Raw genomic sequence first — 23244 nt, 5'->3', positions numbered from 1 at the left:
TAATGGTAGTTTTTCCCTTTAAGTGATTCCACAAATGAACCTCCAAAAACTTGTCATAAAATTTAAAAGCGTATTAGATTTTCTATAAAATAAAATTGGTAATTATGCAATATTGATCTTATAGTTGCATTCAGTTGAAAAATATAAAAAATAATATGGTCTATAAAGCATAGTATTTCCAGTAATTTTAGCCTGGATCAATTAAGTTTTTGATAACTAAGAACACATGTAGAAAGAATATAAATATCAAAATCTTAAGCTGGATACTCACATCCTCATATGTGAAATTCACAAACCCTTGCTGCAAGTGGTCTCTTCTTCTAAAGAAATCTTAAAAAAGAAATTACATTTTAAAATTATCACATAAAACCTATAATTTCAAACACCCAATGCCTTCCAGTACAAAGTCTGTATAATTTCATATTCAACTAAGTCTTAAGTAATTTAATATTCTAGGCAACTGATACAGGAAGAAAGCTTTCTAAAACTGAGCTATCATATTTTTTTCACTATTTATATCATAAAGCTTTGAAGCCTTAAATTTTCAGGCCTTAAACCTCTATTTACATTTAATAGTGAATAAAGAGGAAAGATAGTACAAGCTTGAAACAGAGACACTTTTCAAGAAAAATAGCTACATAACATTAAACCCACTCTGAAATGGTCAATACCTGTCAGTGCTCGAAGCTTCACACAGCAAGCAACATAGTCATCAAAGAAAATTCTGCCGTTCTTGCTATAACGTTTAGCAATAGCACTTAATGTTTGAGGACTCAATCTGTAGCCTAAAATAGAGATTGATAAATTAAAGCTTCTAAAACCAAATACCCTAAGAACACAGGAACATTGATTTTTCATTAACAAGCCATAAAATAGATGAATTTTCAAAATCCATTCCACAAAAATATACATTAGAAATAAAATACATTATTATTAAAAATTGTAACAGAAGCTTCCTTATTAACACTGCTAAGTCATACATAAATACCACAGTTCTAGTTTTGCAATAAAGTCAAGCTGTGCGGAAAAAAATCTTTTGTGTACTTATAATGTGTTATGATTTGGAAATGATGTCAGGGGGTATTTATAGGCTTTTTAACACTTCAATATATCAATTTTGTTACTTTTAAGAGTTCTTAAGGAATACCAAAGCAAAGATTATTAGTGATCTTTGCTGTCATTCAAATCCTTTATTTCCTATTAAAATGTCTTTTTAATAACTAAAGAAAGTTTGAGAATCAACATGTTTATACTCAAAAGTGGAAGAAGCAGGAAAAAGTTATTCTTTTTGTAATTTTTGTTCTTCACACATATTATTATTTCATTGGTTCCTTCTTCTAGTTCTGTTGACTCCAAAATTTTTGACCAAGTACTCCTATAAGGAAAGTTTCTGATCATTCACTTCCTGTGTATGTATTTTAAGTTAAATTTTAAATTTTACACATATGTTACTCTGTGATGATTTACATTTGAGAATATACATATAAACTAATTTTAGAAGAAATTTTGAAGGAAATAGAATAGAAATTAATATATTCTATTTGCTGCTCCCCTAGAATGGTCCTATTTGTTTTATGACATGTATACACTTCACTATGGAGAGTGATGCTGTAGTGTTATGGTCTATATGCTAATGGATCAGTAGATTTGGGAAAATGACACTAATCCATTCAAAGGGCAAAAACAAATGCAAAAGGAGAAAATTCCAACTGTAGCTATAATAAAACATAACCCAGGAAACTTGCTAAAAGCAAAGTAAATATTGAGAGAAGCAGCAAAACTAATGTGATATATGTAAATGGACTTTAAGTTTTCTGTGCAAGAGTTATGACCTGGACATGGTACTGGTAGAAGTCCTAAAATTTGCCTATAACATTGCAGCCAAAAATATTTGAATGATTTTAAATGTTTAAAGATGTTAAATTTGAATAATCCAGACTACCTCTTCCTTACATTCAACTAACTGCCCACTTGAACTCTTTGGGAGTTTTCTCTTTTGGCAAAGATTAGCTAAATCAAAGAGGAAGTTTAATCCATTTGGTATTGAGACTCTATAATTGACATGTTTATACAGTCAACACTGTCCCTAGCTACTAAAATAAAATGTCTATCCAACAAAAGCAAAAATCACCAATTTGAGTTAAATTGTAATTTGAGATAAGCCCATGTACACTGTGCTGATTTTAATTTTGAAAACTTTAATTTCTAGGCAAACATAGTTTGTTCAGAAGTATAAACAAGATTACAAGGAAACATACAATTAAGAAAGTTACTTCAATGCAAGTCAACTCCCTATATAGCTATCCTTATCTCAACTAGCAAAAACCCTTGTTCCTTCCTATTATTGCTTATACTCTCTCTTCAACAAAATTAGAGATAAGGGCAAAATAGTTTCTTCCAGGTATCGAGGGGGTGGGGGGGGAAGGAGGGGACGGAGTGAGTGGTAAGGGAGGTGGTAGGGGCGGGGGGAGAAATGACCCAAGCATTGTATGCACATATGAATAATAAAAAAATAAAAAATTTTTAAAAAACTGACATTAACTATGAGCCAATTAAGCACCACTATACACTATCACTTTTTTGAAAGTAGACCAAGAAACTTAGCTTCTTAGGGGTATGATGAAAATAAAGTTACATTCTTTTAAAATATTCTAAAATGTAATTTTCCCATTTTGAAATATTTTTGATACCTTTTATGTGTTCTGCACTTCATAAAAAATGGAAGGAAAAAAACAAAAAGTGTGGTTTTTGCTGTTGGAAAACTAGTCTCAGATACACAAGTTTGTAATTGACTTAGATAAACTTTTGATCCCAAATTAGAAATCCATCAAGTTACAAAACAATGTAATATAAATGACCAGTGTTAACAACAAGAGAAATAAATTTAAATATACTCAGGAAATTCAGGATAAATGCATGTACAGAAGATCCCACCTTCTGAAAAAAAAAAAATCATAGTTAAAATAATTTTGTGAGCTGGGTATGTGGATCAATGGTAAAGCAACTTGCTTAGCATGTGCAAGGCCACGGGTTGGATCTACACCATTGTAATAATAATAATATTTTATTAAAGTCTCTAGTCAGAATTTACCTAAACCTTGAACTACTGATGAAAAATATATTCTTTTATTTAGTAAACTGAGGCAATTAAGATTCATCCAATCGAAGAACAAAGATGAGCTGAACAGACTCTAAAAAATTTTAATATTCTTACCCATAACAGCAATGGCTTGACTCAATTCATGATGTTCTACTGTGCCACTTTGGTCTTGATCAAAAGTCATGAAGTTCTGCTTCCAGGCATCAAGAGCTGCCCAAAGATCCTTGAATTCATTAAACCCCATTTTTCCTGTGTAATCTCTCTGACAGTTTTATTAACAAAAATAAGGTTTGGTACCTGAGAGAATTTATCCAACCCAAACTCCAAATTACTGACTGAAAAATAAGTTTGCATCTGCGTAATTAATCTAGTTCAGCACATGAATAGATTTCTGGTTACAAATTGGAAGAGTCTTGATTTTAAACAGATCTTACAAAGTATTTCTAAAGTCTCTAGTTTACTAGTTTATGGGAATTTATAATTAATAAGTGGTTTAATATTGAGAAAGCAATAACTCTATATTTTAGTATTTTCTATTTTCATTCAAGGATACATCCAACATGGCAATCATAATTCTGCAGGTTTCCAAACTGAATGCTATAAAATAAATTTGATATTTGAATTGGAGTCTTCTAAAATTCATTTATGTAAAATTGTGACAATATTCACTTTCAAAACAGAATATTCAAAAATTTCCAACAATACACAATAGCCATGGCCAATATATTTTATTGAATGATAAGCATTTATAGTACAAAAAAAAGAAGACAAACACATTACTGTCTTCACACTACTCACAACCAGTGAGGGCATTAAGTAATTAAATAAGCAATTATAAAATAACTGCAAATTAACTGAGATAAAAGCGTTATAAGTATAGCACTTGGCTTTGCTGAGGCCTATGGAGAAAGAGGGTTTCAGCCTCCATATCACAAATAACAAAGTGGGGTTTAAGTAGAAGTTTGACATGCATACAAATATAAAATAAAAAAACATGAAGGAGATGGAAAACGTAAGGGAGTGGCACAAGAGGACATCAGAAGTCAAACAAAGGCCAGATCATCACACTTTCCAATACCACCCTAAAGAGTTTAGACCAATGAAAGTGAAGTATTTTAAGAAGCAGAAAATAAATACTAAAATTTTCATTTTAGGAACTTCAGTTTACAATGAATAGACAATAAAGTGAGATGATACTGGAGGTAGATAAATCATTTGATGGCTTATTGTAATAGATAAAATAAGAAAAGATCAGCCCCTGAACTGAAACTGGTTTTCTCCTCCTTAGGAAGTAAGAGAAAGGAAGAAAACAATCAACATAAACTACCTTAAAGTGAGTGGCTATAAAAACATTAACATTTCCATATTTATTTATAGTGCTATAATGAGCACACTAGACAAATTTAATTTTCCTAATCCTTATTACCATACATTCAACTAGTATGCTTATGTTATCTTAATAAGGAAATATTATGTTAGCACAATTCAGGTAAGCATACAAAGTTCCTACTTGCAGCTGCTTGATATGAACAAGTGAATCAATAATTTTTAATTTATTTCATGCTGCATGATGACCTATTTTGAAGTTTTAAAAACAAAATTGTATCAGCTAAATTTCTGACTAAGAAAAATTATTCTGTGAAAGAAAATAGCTGATTTTTTCAAATGTTTAATATTGTGCCAAGGTTGTTGATAGTATTTCCAGATAAATAATTCAACAGATACTCAATGAGTACTTACTATAAGCCAAGTAAGCTAAGTGACTTCACAAAAACATTCCAAATGTATAATAGTCTCAATTTTACAAATGAAGAAACAGGCTCAAGTTCATAAAGCTAACAGGTAGAACCGTCAGGATTGGGGCCCAATGTTCTTCCATACAAAAACTACCAGTTGGTGAGGGAAGGGGGTAAATGAGAAGTTTCTGGAATGCTATTCCATCTTTTTGCCAAATAAATCATATCTGTTTTGCTTTGAATTTAACTTGGCATACAATCATGAAGTTGAAGAGACTGAAAGAATGATAATAAATAGCAAAAAGTAAATCAACAAATAACCAGATCTTCAATCTCAGAAAAGACAAAAGAGTGAGATGAAATATTTTTGACAATGATTGGAGAGAGAGATTTTTCAGGAAGGTTAGCAGATTTCACTTCCTCCCCACAATGAAATATACTGACAGTACACTGACCATTTTTTCAAAGGCATGAACCTGTAGACAAAAAGAGAATGAGAGAATAGAAAAAGATTTTACAATTAGAAATCAAGTGATGTGAGTTAACTAAAGTGCCCTCACAATGAGAAAAGCTGAGAAACAAACTAGTTGTCTTGGAAAAGACTCCAAATATCTAGATATTAGCAGTGCTTCTGAAGACGTGTGTGAAGGTGGAGATAAAAGCAGAAGATGCATTTAGCTGGATGGCTGTCACACTATTCTCACCCTAGCAGAAGTCTGGAGTTTTATTCTCTGGAAATTTCTCTGGACTGTAGGATGTCAGACACAGTTGAGATGAGTTATCTACTAAAAACAAGGCAATCAACTGAAAATTTACAAAAGACCTGAGTACCCTGCTGAATCCACTTCACCCAGGCAGAATATCAAATGAAAAAGCAGTCCAAAGTGAAACAACCAAACCACCAGGCCAAATAACCACATACCAAAGCTTATAATTAAATACCTAATCATGGTGCCAGGGTTTATAATCAGCACTTTAACAAAATATGAGCAACAAAGCATGATCAGACACCTGAGAAAAGACTTGGAAGATAATAAGCAAACTGATGGGATAAAAGCAATTTTGAGGAGGAAATGTTTACGTAAGAAGAGAAAGAAAATTAGGTATATTAAGAGTCTCGGGGAGATGATAGGAAATATCACAATGATGAAAAGAGAACAGAAGCTCTTAGCTCTTGAAAACACAATAGCAAGATGCTAGGTGTGGTGGCACATGCCCATAACCCCAGTACTTGGAAAGATGAAGCAGGAGGATTGTGAGTTCAAGGCCAGCCTGGGCTATATAGCAAGACCCTGTATCAAAAACAAATAAAAAGTGACAGCAGAAATGAAAGACTTATAGAAGATTTAGAAAATAAAGTTGAGGACATTTCCTTAGAAGTACAGAAAACAAAAAGAGAAAAGTATAAGAACCAGACACAATAATAGGCATTAGAGAAAAAGAAATGGAGAAAACATCACTGAAGAAAATTTCCCAGAACTAAAGTAAATGAGTTTCCAGATGAGCATAACCACTGAGTTCTCTACACAAGACTAAAGTTCAGAATATTAGGGATGGAGAGAAGATCTTCCAAGCTTCCAAAAAGGAATGGCAAAACATATAGGTAAGAAAAAGAAAGACAAAGCAATGATGGAAGCTAAGAATTGGCTGTACTTCTGAAACTGTGTATGAAGGTGGAGAAAAACTGCATGAAGGTCTGTGTAAGGAGCACTCCAAGCCTCCAATCCCCTTGCCACCTCAGTGGTGTTGAATCAGTGTCACAACTACTCCCTTTGCTCCATGAAGCAATACCTTTAAAATTCTGTGTACGAATGCTTTGCAACTAGAGCCCTGTAACTGGCCAGTCACTCAATGCTGAAGGTAGAATGAAAGAACTTCCAGATACATAAAATTGCAAACCTTTACCGCTCATGCACTCTTTTATTAAAAACTAATGATATATTTCAGTGAAATAGGGATTGAATAAAAATAAAGAAGGACAAGACAACAAAAGACTGAGTGAAGGGAAGAGCTAATTCAAGACAGAGGGAAAAGTCAGCTGCAGAATGATGGTGAAAGAATGAAAGGCATGCATAGAACACAAACCACTGTTAACTTTAAGGACAGCAACAAAATTAGAAATAAGGGAGAAATGAACCAAGCCTTGTATGCACATATGAATAATAAAAGAAAAAGAAAAAAAAAAGAACAGCAAAAAGTTACATAAAAAGGAAAAGCAGTCATGCATTATCATAAGACACAGCTATGAATAGTATGTGTGTAGTAAAAGTTAAATACCTGTTACTGATCTAATTACTAAATAATCACATTGCAAGGATGGGAGAATGAAAAGTGCCCATGTGAAATGCAGGGATTGGGTAACTTCGAGGTTAAAAGAGAGTTAAAATCCTAAATTGTTTGGTGTGGTGCATGCCTGTAACCCAGCACTCAGGAGACTGAGGCAGAAGGATCAGGAGTTTCAGGCCAACCTGGGCTACAGAGCAAAGTCTAAGTCAGCCAACAATACTGAATAAGACCCTTTATCTCAAGGAAAAAAAAAGTTAAAATCCTCATTTTTCATAGCATGACATTAATTAATAATCATTAAACTGGAAATATATAATGTTAAAAGCATGATATTTTGAGAACTAGAAGCAAATTTCAAGAGAATCAGATAAAAAATTTTCTAAGAGGTCTTTTCTATGAGTGGTTAATGTTGGAAAGGCAAGAGTATACAATGAAGAGTTATTTTCATAAGTTTTGTAGAACTATTTGACTCTCTAAATGATGAGCATGTATAGCTCATTTTTTTTAATGTTTTAAGTGGGGGGATAAAAAAGTCAGAAATAGATTTCCTATTCCAATTTCAAGAAGAAGGAAAAAAAAAAGATCTCACGAGAGTAAGTTCCACTAATCCCAGACTGTGTCAAACATCTCTGAAGTTCTTCAGCATCCACTTCACCATCCTGTTAAAAAGAAGGATAACCTGATTTATCATGCAGGTGTATAAAAGTATATTGCAATGTTCATTGATGGCTCTAAGCTAATTAAAAAATACACATTCTTAAAAAAACCAGCTACAAAATTCTAGAGCTAAATATCAACAGAGAAGGTGTCTTGCAGAACATCGTTCAGTGAATCGTTTTCTCTATTTCTGAAAACAGCACACTGTCTTATGATAGTGCAAAATGTCTTCTGAAAGTCATTGTGCCTCTACTAGACAAAAGGTTAGATGAAAAAGAATTAACCTAGAAGGTAACACCCACGCACAGGAAATCAATGTGAGTCAATGCCCTGTATAGCTGTCCTTATCTCAACCAGCAAAAACCCTTGTCCCTCCCTGTTATTGCTTATACTCTGTCTAAACAAAATTAGAAATAAGGGCAAAATAGTTTCTGCTGGGTATTGGAGGGGGGAGAGGGAGGGGGCGGAGTGGGTGGTAAGGGAGGGGGTGGGGGCAGGGGGGAGAAATGAACCAAGCCTTGTATGCACATATGAATAATAAAAGAAAAAGGAAAAAAAAAAAAATAAAATAAAAAATAAAAATGTATTTATTCATTGATTAACAAAAAAAAAGAGGAATGAGAGAGTCTTATGCAAGATCTGGACTGTGGAATACTATAAAATAATTAAAAACCATGATGAATAAATAAATAAATAAAATGGAAAAATTCCATAAATGTTTTCAGAGAAGTCTCTTTCCACACTCATACTTATTTTGCTGGGAGAATATTAACAAAGGAAAACTGTATAGTGAAGCTTTAAATGGAAGGGAAAAATATCCCCCTGCCACTACCAATATTATCTCCAGCAAATTTTCAGAGTCTCCATGTATTTTGTTGCTGTTCTTCTGATTACAGTCTGAATTTCTTGTTTGAATTATGGGGAAAAAAAGTTTTTTGAGGTTTTTTTTTTTGTTTTTATTTTTGTTTTTTTTTTTTAGCACAAGCAAGAAACCACAATGGAAATGAAACCCATCAAGCATTGTCATTAGGTTTCAGTATCTATTCCTGTTTTCTACACAAATATACAGTAAGGTCATTCACTTGGGAGCATCACACACATTGGCTCAAATGCAAAACAACAGCTATAAGAAAGGGTTAAGGAAATAAATTTAAAGCATGCTTTGTAAAAACCAAGAAACAAACAAATAAAAACTTGTATAAACTATTTCTAAGAAGTCCTATAAACACTCATTTTCCAATGGAACTTTGGTAATTGTTAGAAATATCTTTAAGATATTAGGGTGTCACGAGAGAGAGAAGACACAACTCAGAAGTCAACAGGCAAGGCAAAATTTACTTCTGCAAAGAGCAAGCACACTCAGCGGGTAGTCTGCTGGGGTTTCATCTCTAATGCAATGCTGCCTTTCTCCTGATTTAGGCTGGTTTGGGGTTCACAGTCTAGTGGTTGCCTAATTAGAAAGAGGATATAGGGAGAGGTTTTGAAGACAAAGAAGTTTAAAAGCTTAACTATTTTAGGTCCTCATCTAGCAGAATTTTGTCCAGCTGAGGATAACCACCCTTTGTTCTTTTTTTTTTTTTTTGAACTCAGGGCCTTCACCTTGAGCCTCTCTGCCAGCCCTTTTTGTGACAGGTATTTTTGAGACAGGGTCTCGGGAACTATTTGCCTTGGCTGGCTTCGAACCGCAATGCTCCTGGTCTCTGCTGCCTGAGTAGCTAGGATTACAGGTATGCACCTGACAAACCTTTGTTCTTAATAGAAACTTTTATCACATTAAGCAGAGTCCATGAAGCAAACATATAGGAAGCAAGTTAGTGAGACTAACATTTGTCACAGCAGTGGTTACTGATTAAATCCTTTGACAGAAAAGACCCAGCCTAAGATGATTCTCACCCTAATAAAGCCCTATAAACAATTAAAGTGATTCTAACTGAAACTTAAAAACACTGAAACACATTCTTCTCATAGATTATCCTTATAGTAATTTCTGCTTAGAGTATCTTTGGGATCTTTACTAAATTTTGAAGTCTATAATTATAAAAATATACTTTGAGCTGGAGGCATGGATCAAGTTAGACAGTGTTTATAGAGGCCTTAGTTTCAATCCCCAGTACTATAAGAAAAAAAATTATACTTTAAGAAAAATTAACTGTATTTTTAAACTGGGGGCTGCGTTAGAAATTTTTTCCTCCAATTATAATGACTTTAGCAGGATTTTGTGTCACGTTTATTTAACCAACAATTATCTAAATCTCTATTTATAAATCCTGAAGCAATTGTTACAAACCATTATTATATTTAAGACTCTCAAAAATTATGAACACACATTTAATGTGTTCTGAGAAGAAATCAACAGTAAAACACCCAATTAAGTCTGACAGCTGCCACTATCAATACCAGCTCAGTGACATGACAAACACAAATGCCAGGTGGTTGTCAATTACTGCCTAGTAAATTTCCAAAGACTTTTTTCAAATTATGGAAACAGAAACAAAAGTAGGAAATGACTTTTTCTCTTTTAAGACATGCCTTCTAGGATGTTGAAGGTAACATAGTTATAAATTATTATTTTCTTTTTAACTCTCCTTAAGTAGGAAAATGCTATTTTACTTATAGATTAATAAGAATTATTAAGCCTCATCACTTTTTCCCAATGCATAAAAATAATGCATTGTGAAAACAATACAAATAATGCAATAAACAGGCAACACAAACTTAAAACTTTCAAGAACAATTTGAATGTACTGACAATCTCAACCAACTGACTAAAAGGAAGAGAAATAAATCTAATGACATTTGCTGTTCAAGTATCAGGCCTTTAATGTAACACATTTCACACAAATTCTACCTAACACACACAGGGCACTACCATAAATTCTATACATCTAGATCCAGAAGAAGAAACCTTGAAGGGTCTTTTGTAGCAAATGACCAAAGTTTATAGTAAAAGCAAACTTGAACAAATGCTGGTTGAAAAGACACCTAGGAAAAGTTGTTATAAATTTGAGTTGAAGACCATAGAAAGTATTTTTAGGACCTTCTCTAACTCTTTTTGTATGGAATGAAAACTAAGAAATATACCTCATTATTCCCTCCCACTAAATAAGACAGAGCTTTAAACTGCACGTGCCACGTTCCCACTTGTTCATTTACCTGTCGTAGTCCACACTCCCCTCCCCCACTGCTGTGCATAGATACAATACAGATGAAAAGTGGTTTATGTCATGTACTTCAGAAGTTAATGCGTATTCTGCCTATGAAAAATGAAGTTTATTATGCTTTTACCAACGTTGAGTATTAAATGCTATAAAACTCAGAAACTGTCCATTAAATTTCTAAAAAAAAAAAAGTTCTGATTTTTTTAAATTTATTTATTTGAGATGGGATCTCCCTATGTTGCCCAGGTCGGCCAAGCCATCCTCCTGCCTCAGCCTCCTAAGTATCTTCAAGTATAGAAGCAAGCCACTGTGAGCCCAGCTGATCTTTCATAAACTTTTCATCTTACGAGACTTATAAGCAAAGTCACTGAAATATAAAATACTTTTGTCTCAAGTTACATTGTTCTGCTAAATACTTGGGTTTATCTTCTAAAAACAGACTTAAACATGAGAAGTAAATTGGTCCATATTTCAATGTCTTACAAATGTCAAATCACATAGGTTGAATAGGCTTCATAAAGTCCAGTAGAGTAGATATGGAGGTGGGACAAATGGCGCCATTGGTTCAAGCAGAGGGTCATATTTTTTTCCACTAAAAAATACAAAGCTGAATTATACATTCAAAATTTCAACTCTATATTGGCTTTGTGTACACTATGTAGAAGCAAAAATTAAGAAGGAAGAGGAGATCTATAGCAAAAATTAGGAAGGAAGAGGAGATCTATAGCAAAGGCAAAAGTTTGATTCTGATGACTCCCCATGTTATTAGGATATGATGAGTATCACACTGCTTAAAACCAGTAAGCTGGATGGGGCACCAGACTCATGAAAGAAAGCAAAACAAAACAAAGCAAGCAAAATATACTGTTGACACATGCCTGAGGATATCACTTCCGAGAAGCTGAAGCCTTGCAAAGCAGGACTAAAACGGTAAGCTAAAGTTGCTCCTCATTTGCTAATGGGATTTCCAATATCGCCATTGGGTGGAAGCCCTGAATTCTCCAAAATCTGATCGTGAACCCACTCAAGGGGGGGACAATAATAAAACCATTAGATAAAGAAGGCTAACGGGGGAGAGGAAAGGATGACAGGGTAGAGGACAGAAAAGAAGAAGAAAAAAAATCCACAAACTCCATTTAAAATAAACTTACAAACCAAAATTCCAAATATATGAAGAAAGCATACATTCAAAAAAAAAGCCAATAAAATTCATACAAGATAAAATTAATTTAACAGAGCAATCATTAACACAATTATGCTATGAAAATGCATATAGGTAAGTTAACAAATAACTTACTAAGGCGTAACAGGGTTTCATTCATTCCTTACAAATATTAACTGAACAACCCACTGCATGCAAACACCATTCAATGCACTAGGTAACAAACTATGTGCAAAACACATTCCTGACCTTTACAGAGCTTACTTTTTAGTGGTAGAAGATAAAAAAAAAATTATATTTGATGATAATAAGGATAATGACGCTCTTGGTATTGCTATCATCTTTACCTATTCACCTTTTAGCATTTCTTTCCCTGTCTCATTAGCACTTCCTATGCGTCTGTCTCCCTGACTAGACAGATCCTCTGAGTCAGTGTAGGAGCTTTTTATTCCTCTGCATTCCTAGGACTTATCACAGGACCAAGTACAAAGATTACTTGTTTCCTAGAATGAAGACAATTATTGTTGGTTCTCGGGTAAAGTGTTGTCATTTCTGACAGTGTGCAGCTGTATGCATTTACTAATTTTGAAAGGTTAAAATGTTAGAACTCCTCACTCAAATGTGAATTACACTTAACGATCTAAAATCAAATATGACAAACAAAAATCTACTAACTATACTTTTCTGTAGAATTTTTGGAGTTAGAAAAACCACAGAACAGCTTGGCTAAAAGTTATTCCTCAACATCAACAAGCAATCTCCTAGCCTACTGCTTCATACATTTTATGAAGACACATTATCTTAACTGACTGATAAATAAGCTATGCTTCCCTAAACTACATAGAGAAAACCTAAGAATATTTCTGGATCTCTTTACTTTCAGTTAGAACTGATGATCACAATCAGCTATGTAACCCTCAACTAACATAGGTAGAATTTGTAGTAGAAAATTACATTTTTTAATTAAATAATAAGAGTTGTAAGTAGATAACTAATAAAAAATCAATTGCCATTGCTTAGGCTGATAGTAAGATTTTGAAATGCTATCTAGATTCAAGTTCTATTTGTTCAGTTACTTGATATGACTTTCCACTTACTTATCTAGAGAACAAGAGCACATGTATCATTCCTACCTCACAGACTAGCTGTGTAGAAAAGTGGAAGCAGGGTACACATTAGAGTTGAAGTTGTTGGTACAGTTAAAAATGTATGTATCATGTGCATTTGTAGATAGATAAATATAAAGACAGATAGTTGAAGGCAAGAACCAGAATTTCTCCAAATCAACTAAACTAAATACTGAATCGTTATGTTCAGAAAACTTCATCATATGAAGAATATATAAGTCTTAAATTGGATATTTCTCATAAAACATCATTAATTATGAAGCCCATCAAAAAAGCATACAGCTATAGATGTGAGTTTGCTAGTTGGGTTTTGTGCAGTAACTTAAGCCAATAAAGTTTTATTGTTTTATAAAGGAAGTTTAGGGCTGGGTAGGATAGGGCTGCATGGCAACTTAGTGATGCCATCAATCTGTGCATTCTTCTACATTCCCTAGCCACAGACCTTTTATCTCAAGGTTACTTTTCAAGGTCACGAAATGTCTCCATACCTGGAGACATTTTTCCAGGCACAAAGAATTAAAGAACAAAAAGAGCCCAGGCTTTCTCCCAGCAAGGACTTTCATTTGGAAAACAAAGGGACCACAAAGAAATTCTATCTACATCTCAGTAGTCAACTCTATAGCAAATGGACACCTTTGGTAACTACAGAGGTATCTGAGTATTACCCACTTTCAGCTTCTACCACAGAAAAAAAGGAAAAAGGAAGTCATCAACGGGATTGGGATAGCCAAAATTGTGTGGGCCACATGCGGTAATTTTATGCAAAACCTTTAGTCGTAGAAAAACAATGCCCAGTGAACATGCAAGTGAAGGAATAATGAACTTAAAATATCATCAAAGTTCTATGAAATTCTACCTACCATTCCATGATCATTATAAAAGAGATATGAATCAACAGTGAATTTCTGTCCCCCAGTCTGCCATTTGAAACTCCATTGTGCCACTTTCTTTAAGTTTTCTAATGCTTTTCACCATTGAGCTCCTCCCAGAAACATCCACAATTTACAAATCATTTCAGACTCTGCCCCAGCTTCCTCAAAGTGATTTACATGTAAATCTGCTTTTCAAAAACTTCTCTGGCCCACTTTCCATGCAACGATCTGCTGTGTTCCACAGACATGCAAAAAACTTTTATCCCCACCTCCCTAATTGTTAAACATAAAAATGAAATATACCAAGAACGAAATACATATATGTGAATATGGTGCTCCCAAATATTTCATTAACAATAACAACTGTCTTAGTTCATGAGACATCTGAGAAGTATTATATACAAAGACACAAATATAACTGATACTACAATACATATTAAGGTAGCAATAGAAGACAAGCCCATTTAATTCGACAACAGAACACAAACATCAATAGATCTTCCTTTTAATTCTTTTTTTGACTCATTTTAACTGACATGTAAAAACGTAAAAATTGTGCATATTAATGTGGTACCCTGTGATGTTTCAGAACGTGCACACATTACATAATGTTTAAATTAGGCTAAACATATCTATTCAAAGATTTATTTCTTTACAACAAAAGCTTTCAAGATACTTTTTTCTAATTTTTTCCACCGTGCAATGCATATTGTTATCTATACCCATACTGCTGTGTAGGACCACCTCAGACCCTCTTACTCTTATCTAACTGTAACTTAGTATCCCTTGGTAACTCTTTAATGTATCTGGACTCAATGGTGATATATGGTATGCAACAAAAAGCAAAATTTATTGTTAAATATAATGTTAATTATTTCAGTGTAGTTAAGGATCATTCTTTCCACATTGATATGAAATGATCCATTAACCACATACTGACTTCAGTAATAGTAGGTTTCTGGACTTCTTACTTCTTTGTATTACATGTTTACTTCCACATTGGCATCACACTATAATTATCATACAGTCATTTGCCGTATAACAACATTTCACTCAACAATGAGCTCTATATAAGGCAGAAGTCACATAAGATTATTATGAAGCTGAATAATTCCTATCACCTAGTACAATGGTTTGGATGGGTGCCCCCCAAATTCCATGTGTTTAGCACTATCCCAGTGTAGTGCTATTGAGAGGTAGAGTCTAGTGGCAATCCCTCATGGCATTGGGGATGTGCCTTTGATGGTGATTGTGGATTTCTGGTCTCATCCTCTATCTGCTTCTAGGATCCTGAGGTGAGTGGTTTGCTCCACCATGTAATCCCACCATGATGAGACCTGAAGTGATGCAGCCACTCAGCCTTGGACTGGGATCTCCACATCCATGCTAAAATAAAATTTTTCTCTTTGTAAGTTAATTGTTTCAGGAATTTCATTAAAGTAATGCAAAGCTGACTACAACACCTAGTGACATCCCACCCATTATGATATCATAGTGCAAAGCACTACTTACAAGTTTGTGGTAATGCTGGTGTGAACAAACTTACAGCACTAACAGTCATATAAAATCATGGCACATATAATTACATAGAGCATATATTTGATAATGATAATAAACAGCTATGGTACCGATTTATATCTTTATTATACTATACATTTTATCATTATGTTAAAGTGTATTCCTGCTTATATAAACTTAATAGTTTTCTGTAAAACAGCATGCTGTATTACACTGGGAGCAACCTCACACATCTCCTGTTTACTGTGTCTCTTGACGCATCAAGAGGTCTGTGAAGTGATTGACCTATATGATCCAGATTTCTGAAAGTACACTTGATAATGTTTGTACAAAAATGAAATTACCTAATGATTCAGAAAGTGTTCCTATCATTAAGTAAAGCATGATTGTATTTTAATAATACATTTATATCATTGTGTTTTATCTTATTATAATTTAATATTTATTCTTAATGACAGAGTCTACCAGATAAAGTTTAGAATCATTTTGTTACGTGCCAAGAAGAAAAAGAAAGGAAAAAAAAAGCTTACTAATGTGCTTCCAGTAACATCTGAAAGAAACTGACATCTTATAATATTATTATGTCTTAGGGAAAAAGAAAAGGTGTCTTGTTTTTCCTCCTTTCACCAGTCAACACAGAAGACTTCTGAAACAAGATGTGTGAGGACTTCCCCACCTGCAAGTAAGCAATCGATTCTGAAGTAGTATCGATTGGTTCCTGAAGATTGCACCTTATCACATATGTTAAAGGTCCAGTCCCAAATACCATCTGCACTTCAGACCCAGTCCCAAGTCCAGGCCTCTCAAATTTGTGAATGAAATGATTGGCTATAAATTGGGGTTTCCATGGCCCTTTCCTCGTATTCAATGAACTTGCTAGAATTGTTCACAGAACTTGGGGAAACACTATATGTAGCTCTACTGATTAATCATAAAGGATATTTCAGTGGGTACAAATAAGCATACAGATGAAGAGATACATAGGGCAAGATCAGGAAGGATCCTCAGAGAAGAAGACTCTGTCCCTGTGCAGCTGGGTAAACACCATCCCAGTCCATGGATGAATTCTTGTTTCTCCTCATGTGAGTCTTCACATGACTCCCACCCAGTTGTGTGACCACTGCAATTTGGGGATTTTATGCAGATTTCACGAGCATGATTGCTAAGTAGGAAACCCAGAAAGGCCTGTCTATTCACAGTCTTCTTGACCTCTCTCTGTAGCATCCCTTACTTCAGAGTATGGAGCAAGTATTCTCTGGAAAGACAGTCTTAAGCCATACTCTCAGACAAGCCAGAGAATTGCTTTATGGCTAAGAAGATTAGATATTTTAATTCTAGTTTCTATGCCTTGACTTGGAGAAGGAGTTATAAGCCATGAACCATGGTTGAAAATGCATATATATATATATATATATATATATATGCATATTTATACATACACAAACACATGAACACATACACATGTTTATATAATTTTGATTTATATATACATAAATATTTATGTATTGAGGATACTTTTCAATATCTACATATATATAAAATCACAATTGTATCCTTTCCAGTCTTGAATATTTACTTATTACTTCTTTTATGCCAAATACAACAAAAAACTGATACCAATGGATATAATACATACCTTGTTTAATTTCACTTGAAATGTGGCAACTATTTCATAAAATTACTTTAAATAGAATAGTTGTGGTATAACAAATAGTAGGTACCGTAGGAGTAAAAGAAAAAAACTTTATCTGACTGCAGTAATTACATATTGTCAATCACAAATTCACACACAGAACTCAGGTACCTAAATTGACAGGTTCATACTGCCCTGCTAATGATAATAAAACCAGTCTTATAAATATTTGTTCAAATTTATTAGAGACTAATAACATGCTATCATCATAACATACCATTAATATATTTCTTTTTTTCATTAAAAATAGAAAAATGAGTCCCAAAATGATTATTTCCTAACCATATAAATCAAACTTACTAAAAATGACATAATGTCACCTGAGAAAAAAATATAATTTCTCAAGTTGAATAAATTTATGATGTTTTGAAGTAATTTACTATCACATTACTTGACATACATAGGTTTTACGTGATGTGTGTGTGTGTGTGTGTGTGTGTGTGTGTATTTTTAAAATGGGATGGGTGCTGAAGTTAAAAATATTGTTCCTTGGGTTGTGTACTAATTTTTCTAAGAGTCCCTTATATCCCTTCAAATTTCCTATACACATCCATCTACCACTACTTCTCGCCAAATGAAATATATATGCATATTTATGTGTCTATGTCTATATATAAAGTATCATAATAACACACTTTATAAAAGTGTGTTTAGTGTTATAGTTACACTAGCCTTTAATCTCAAGAAAAATATTGGACTAGTAAGTTTCAAACATACATCTCATTACGTTTAAAATAATTAAAATAATTCACTAAGCAAAATAGTTAACATTCTTTTAAATAACAATTATTTTGAAACTAATATTTGGCAATAATTTTATCATCTCACCTGTCCAGCCACAGCAGTGAAGTAAGTCCACATGGAATCATCAGCTGGAGAATAACTGTCCGAATATGCTGGGTACCCAGGATAACCACCAGGGAGCATATTTGGACCTGTTCCTGGCACTGATTGGCCCATCTGAATCTGCATTCCTGGTATCTGAACACTAAAATCTCCAAACTACATGAGTGAAAGAAGAGAAAGTTAATAACAAAAAGTTACCTACCAAAGTTGGTTTAAAAGAAAATATTTATTAGAGATCTACTGATAATTATGTAATTATCAAAAGCTTCTAAATACAATTATCATAAAAGCTTTAATTATAAAATGCGATATGCCTCCAGTAAGTTCATTAATATATGCCATCTAGCAGGAAAAGAAGAATAAAATAAAAATGATTCTTAACAGAAGAGCATGAAGAGTAATTTTATGTTTTTACCATTATCATCACTGAAATAAGCAAAAAGTAAAACATGTAAGACTTCAACTTCAATAAAACTAAGAATATCTGAAGACACATACCTAGAAGATAACATGATAAATACAATGAAACTTTGACCCAACCGTGAGAAACTGAATAGAACTAAAACACCTTGTCATTCATAAAAGATTTATTTTTCCAAAAAGCAAGATGACAAGAAAAAAATACTCTGTAATTCCAAAAATAGTCTTCTCCAAAACTAATCAGAAAATAGCAATAATAATAAAGAGCTAACATTTATTGAGAACTTTTTATATCCCAAGTACTATTCTAAGTACTTTCAATCCATCACGTTGATTTTCACAACCCTGAGATATGAAAGTACTGTCTCCTTTTGGCAGTTAAGGATCTGAAACCTCAGGTTTCCTAAAGTGAAATAAGTCCAGTAAGAAATAGACCACAAATCCAACGGCAGATGGTCTGACCATAGAGGCTATGTTCATATTTATTTCCTGGTACAGTTATGGCTGCTCTCTTCTCTTCACTTTGGGACTTGGTACATATTCTTTAATACATTAGAAAAACCTTTTTATGAATTCAAGGAAGAACAGGTATTAAGGCTGTTCATTACTCCATTTTGAACACAAATCATCTTAACGTTCATCCTTGAAGGATGAAGTGAGAGTGCCAGAAGACAGAAAGGGGAAAGAGTAACAAGGTGAGGCATACGGTAGGAGCCTGAATAGCTGCAGCATGGGATGTAGTTAGGCTGCGGCACAGAGGAAGGGCCAGAACGCTGGGAGATGCATTCAGGGAATCGGCCAAAAATTAAATTGCGAAGCAATGAAGTACAAGATAGGAAAAAGTAAACATTAAAACGGTATATTGAATAAAAACCCAAAACTAACTTTTTGAAAAAGAAGAGACTTCTATTCAAGACAGGCTAATTTCAGGAACAAAAAAATGAAAAAGGATGTAAAACCAGAAATAGAATTTGAAAGAAATACATATTTTAATATATAAATAAATATATACATAAACAAACACTATAACCACACTATACCAATAGATTTTAGAAGATAGATGAGATGGGGTTTATGTAATCATATAAATTACAGCATCTGGTTCAAGGGGAAAAAAACCCTATTTCTAATAATGACATGATAGGATAATTTGATGCACCCTATACTAAAAATAAAAAGTTTCATAAAATATTACTTTTAAATCATCTCAATAGTGCAGATAAAGGGAAAGTTCCAGAACCAATATCTGGAAATAAATGTAAAGCCAGAGGTGAAAAGGTTAGCAAAACTCCTCAGATAGCTTTTGCCTCCAGAGCAGGTATCACAGACACCTGAGCTTTGGTTCCAAGATCTGCAAGGACATGGCATACAGCTAGGTCCTGGGGTACACTCAAGAACAGAAACGAAAGGCCCGAAGTTTCACACAAGGACAAAAACCTGAAACTGTTTTTCATAAAAATCAGTCAAACTAAATATAAGCATATTAGTGGAAAGCTAATGCAGAGATTGTGCCAGAAGTCGGGACTCTCTTCTGTAGCATCTGTTTCAGTTTGAGGGAGAAATGCACCTTCTCTTGTCTTTTAACCAAAGTGAAGGAAGTGATATTACATCTGTCCTTAGGAATCACCATCTACCTTGCCTTCCTATTTTCCAAGAGTAACTTTCCCAAATTCAATCAGAGAGAGCCTTGTGATCAGATTAAACATAGCTTCAAATTCTTTACCACTCCTACCATCCAAAAGCAGTCTTCCTTGAATTTGGGATGGCCCTGTTTCAACTCCATCTGGTAGAACACCATAGAAACAGCCCTGTATCCTTTAAGTATTACCAAGGACTGGCAGCTTATTTTTCTCATGGAGAACGTGGTCATCATGTTCTGAAGAAGCTGAACAGACACATTAAAGTGCCAGAGAACTGGGGTACTGGCCAGTAAAGTCAGTCCCTAAATACAGTTCACATAAACTCATCTTTCAAGTTTTTTCTTAATAGCTTCAGAGGAGTTAAAACTGACCACTAGCTCACCAGTTACTATGTGATCATGTGATGGAAGAAAAGCTCAGACATTATTAACTATGTCATTTTCATGTTGTCATGCACAAGTCTGAACCTTTGGTATTATCTTCCATCCTTAGTTTCCTAATCCAAAATTTTCAAACTTCTTGTCATTTTGTTACGGCTACTTTAGTTAAGGGTAGGTATATTATATGTAACCTCGGAGAACCGGCAAATAAAAATTTAGGAAGTCATAGTGTGCCAAAACACAATGAGTAAGAGGCCAATGTATGCAATGCCACCTCAGCCCTCAGCACATTCCCAGTACTCTACGTCAGTGTACTTTAAGTGCTTTGCTTTCCTACCCATAAAGGAACATTGAAAAGCATATACTCTTCCCGTGTTTTACGTTGCATACAAAGTCTTTACTGTAAGCTTAAATACTTGTAATGAATGTTGCAAGTATTGACATTTACAAACCAAGTTTTACATAACTTTCTGGAACTTCTCCTTTGTCATCTATGTACTATAATGATCACATAGCTGTGCTAATCCATTGTAAAAAAGAATAAACTATCTCTTCTATAACATTTCCAAATTTTATATTTTTCCTTTTACTCTTTGAACTCATTTTCTATTCGATTTCTTCCACAAATAACTCTAATGTGTTAAGTTTTTTATGCAGAAAATTTATTTTTATGGTGAAAATACTGATGACTCTATCATACTTAACATACAATAAAAATAAGTATATAATTAAATCATAAGTTTTGTTTTATTTCCTGTAACCAACAGGAGAAACAATTCCACTAGATAACAATGTTTATTAATACACAATTAGTAAAAGACAAAATGATATAATGTTGATGAACAATTCTTAAGCAAGTAAAAATTTGTTGGGAACACATATCCTAAAGAACAAGTCCTGTGTAGCTATATCTTAAACAGCAAAAATGTCATTTTGTTCTTCTATTTTTTTCTTATACAAAATTGGAGAACAGGAGGGCAGAACAAGTCCTGCCTGGGGTTGGTACTGATGTGGGGGAAAATGGTGACGAAAGTGAATATGGTACAAATACTGTGTACACATGTATGTAGAAAGAAAAATGTTATCTGTTGAAACTATTCTAGGAATTAGGGAAGGGGAGGGTGAGGGAGAATGGTGGAGGGGGTGAACTCAAGTACAATATATTTGATATATTGTAAGAACTTTTGTAAATGCCACAATGTACCCCCACCCAGCACAACAATAAAAAAATAAAATATGTTCTGTTTGGATAAAAAATGAGTGATAAATCATGTACTTGATTAGGTAACAGTATATTATCAAACAAATAGATGTAGCAGGTACCATTTCCTATTTTCTTAAATATAAGAAATATCAATAAAGTGTGGACTGTAATTAACATGATTTATAAAAATATCTTTACCAATCTCTTTAACATGCTCCAAGTCAACCACTCATGCAAATTTTAATCCCTGGATTTTATCCAATGTATCTTAAATTTTTTCCGTACATTTAACAGAATCTGTGTCACTAATCAATATTGTTTCAGTTGTTTGAGGTTTCATTTTTCCCAGCTACTGCTAATGAACATGAGAATAACTAAAAAGAATTGCTTCTATTTAAATAAATGGAAAAAAAAGCATTAAATGTTCAAAACACATTCACGTGTTTCCTTCCATCATATAAGCACACTGGCAAAGTTTTTACCAAATCAATATCAGTAAGGAATATATGACAAAATAGAGTGCCTGGAAATTCATTACCTTAAAAAATAATGTCCACTTATTACCAGGGATAGGAGTAATTAGTTTGAAGACAACTACTATATGCCAAAGTCAACTCCTATATTTAATTAACAAAGCAAAATTTGTCAGTTTAGGGAAACCCAAATAGCAAGTATGTTATCTTCTGCCCACACCCAATCGGTCATCCTGCACTCCCACTTTGTAAACACAAAGTGTGCTTAGCTCACCTTTAAAGATCCCTGATGTTAATACTGAAGGTTAAAACTCCTTAACAAAAGGAATTAAAACTTGTAACTCTCAAAGGTGATGTAGGATCACAGTTATATAAGAGAGAATATCCTCCCCTCCTCCAAAAACAAGATCTGGAAAAACATTTGCCCTTGGTATAGCAGAAAAGTTTAGGAGACATTTAGTGTACATCTTAATTTATTCATGAGCAACTTAAAAAAATAGACATGAAGTAATCAAAAAATTCAGAAAGAGAATTTTTAACAAAACTATTTTGGGTCGGATGGAAGATTACGAAAAGATTACTGGAACAAGAATTTGGTTCCTCCATTCCAGGAACGAAATTTCTAACCCTCTCCACACCCTGGACTCCACAAGGACGCTCCCGGAGTCCCCAAGGACCAGAGCACCTGCGGCCCCGCATGCGGGGCAAAGGATGCTGGGGACCTCGGGCAAACCCCGCACCCTGGCACCGCCACGGGTCACCACACCCCGAGGGGCGGAGGCCGCGGCGAATCGGCCAGGACTCACCCCTCCTCCGTATCCCGGGTAGGCCATGACGAGCCGATCGAACGTCACCTGTCTCCCTTGGAGTCAAGGTCCGCACCGGAGGGACAAAAGCGCAGGTGCAGGTGCAGGTGCAGCTGCCTCGGGAAGGGCCTCGCGTGTCACTCCTTGGAGCCCGCCCTCTCTGGAG

The 23244-nt window shown here is 34.1% G+C and overlaps 1 protein-coding gene across 1 annotated transcript in view; it reads right to left on the bottom strand.

Annotated features, from left to right (window-relative positions):
* The window catches only part of Gca (grancalcin), a 26161-nt gene extending 2917 nt beyond the window's left edge, over positions 1-23244 (bottom strand). The window contains exons 1-7 of the mRNA XM_074070969.1: positions 23079-23244; positions 18138-18311; positions 7712-7781; positions 3654-3697; positions 3215-3362; positions 672-785; positions 272-330 (exon numbers count right to left, since the gene is read on the bottom strand). Coding sequence (XP_073927070.1) covers positions 272-330; positions 672-785; positions 3215-3362; positions 3654-3697; positions 7712-7781; positions 18138-18311; positions 23079-23105 — 636 coding nt within the window. The 5' untranslated portion in view covers positions 23106-23244. The remainder of the gene's footprint in view (positions 1-271; positions 331-671; positions 786-3214; positions 3363-3653; positions 3698-7711; positions 7782-18137; positions 18312-23078) is intronic.

The sequence above is a fragment of the Castor canadensis genome, chromosome 4, assembly GCF_047511655.1.
Source record: "Castor canadensis chromosome 4, mCasCan1.hap1v2, whole genome shotgun sequence".
In the NCBI taxonomy this organism is placed as follows: domain Eukaryota; kingdom Metazoa; phylum Chordata; class Mammalia; order Rodentia; family Castoridae; genus Castor; species Castor canadensis.
This window is presented reverse-complemented; position numbering and strand designations above follow the sequence as displayed.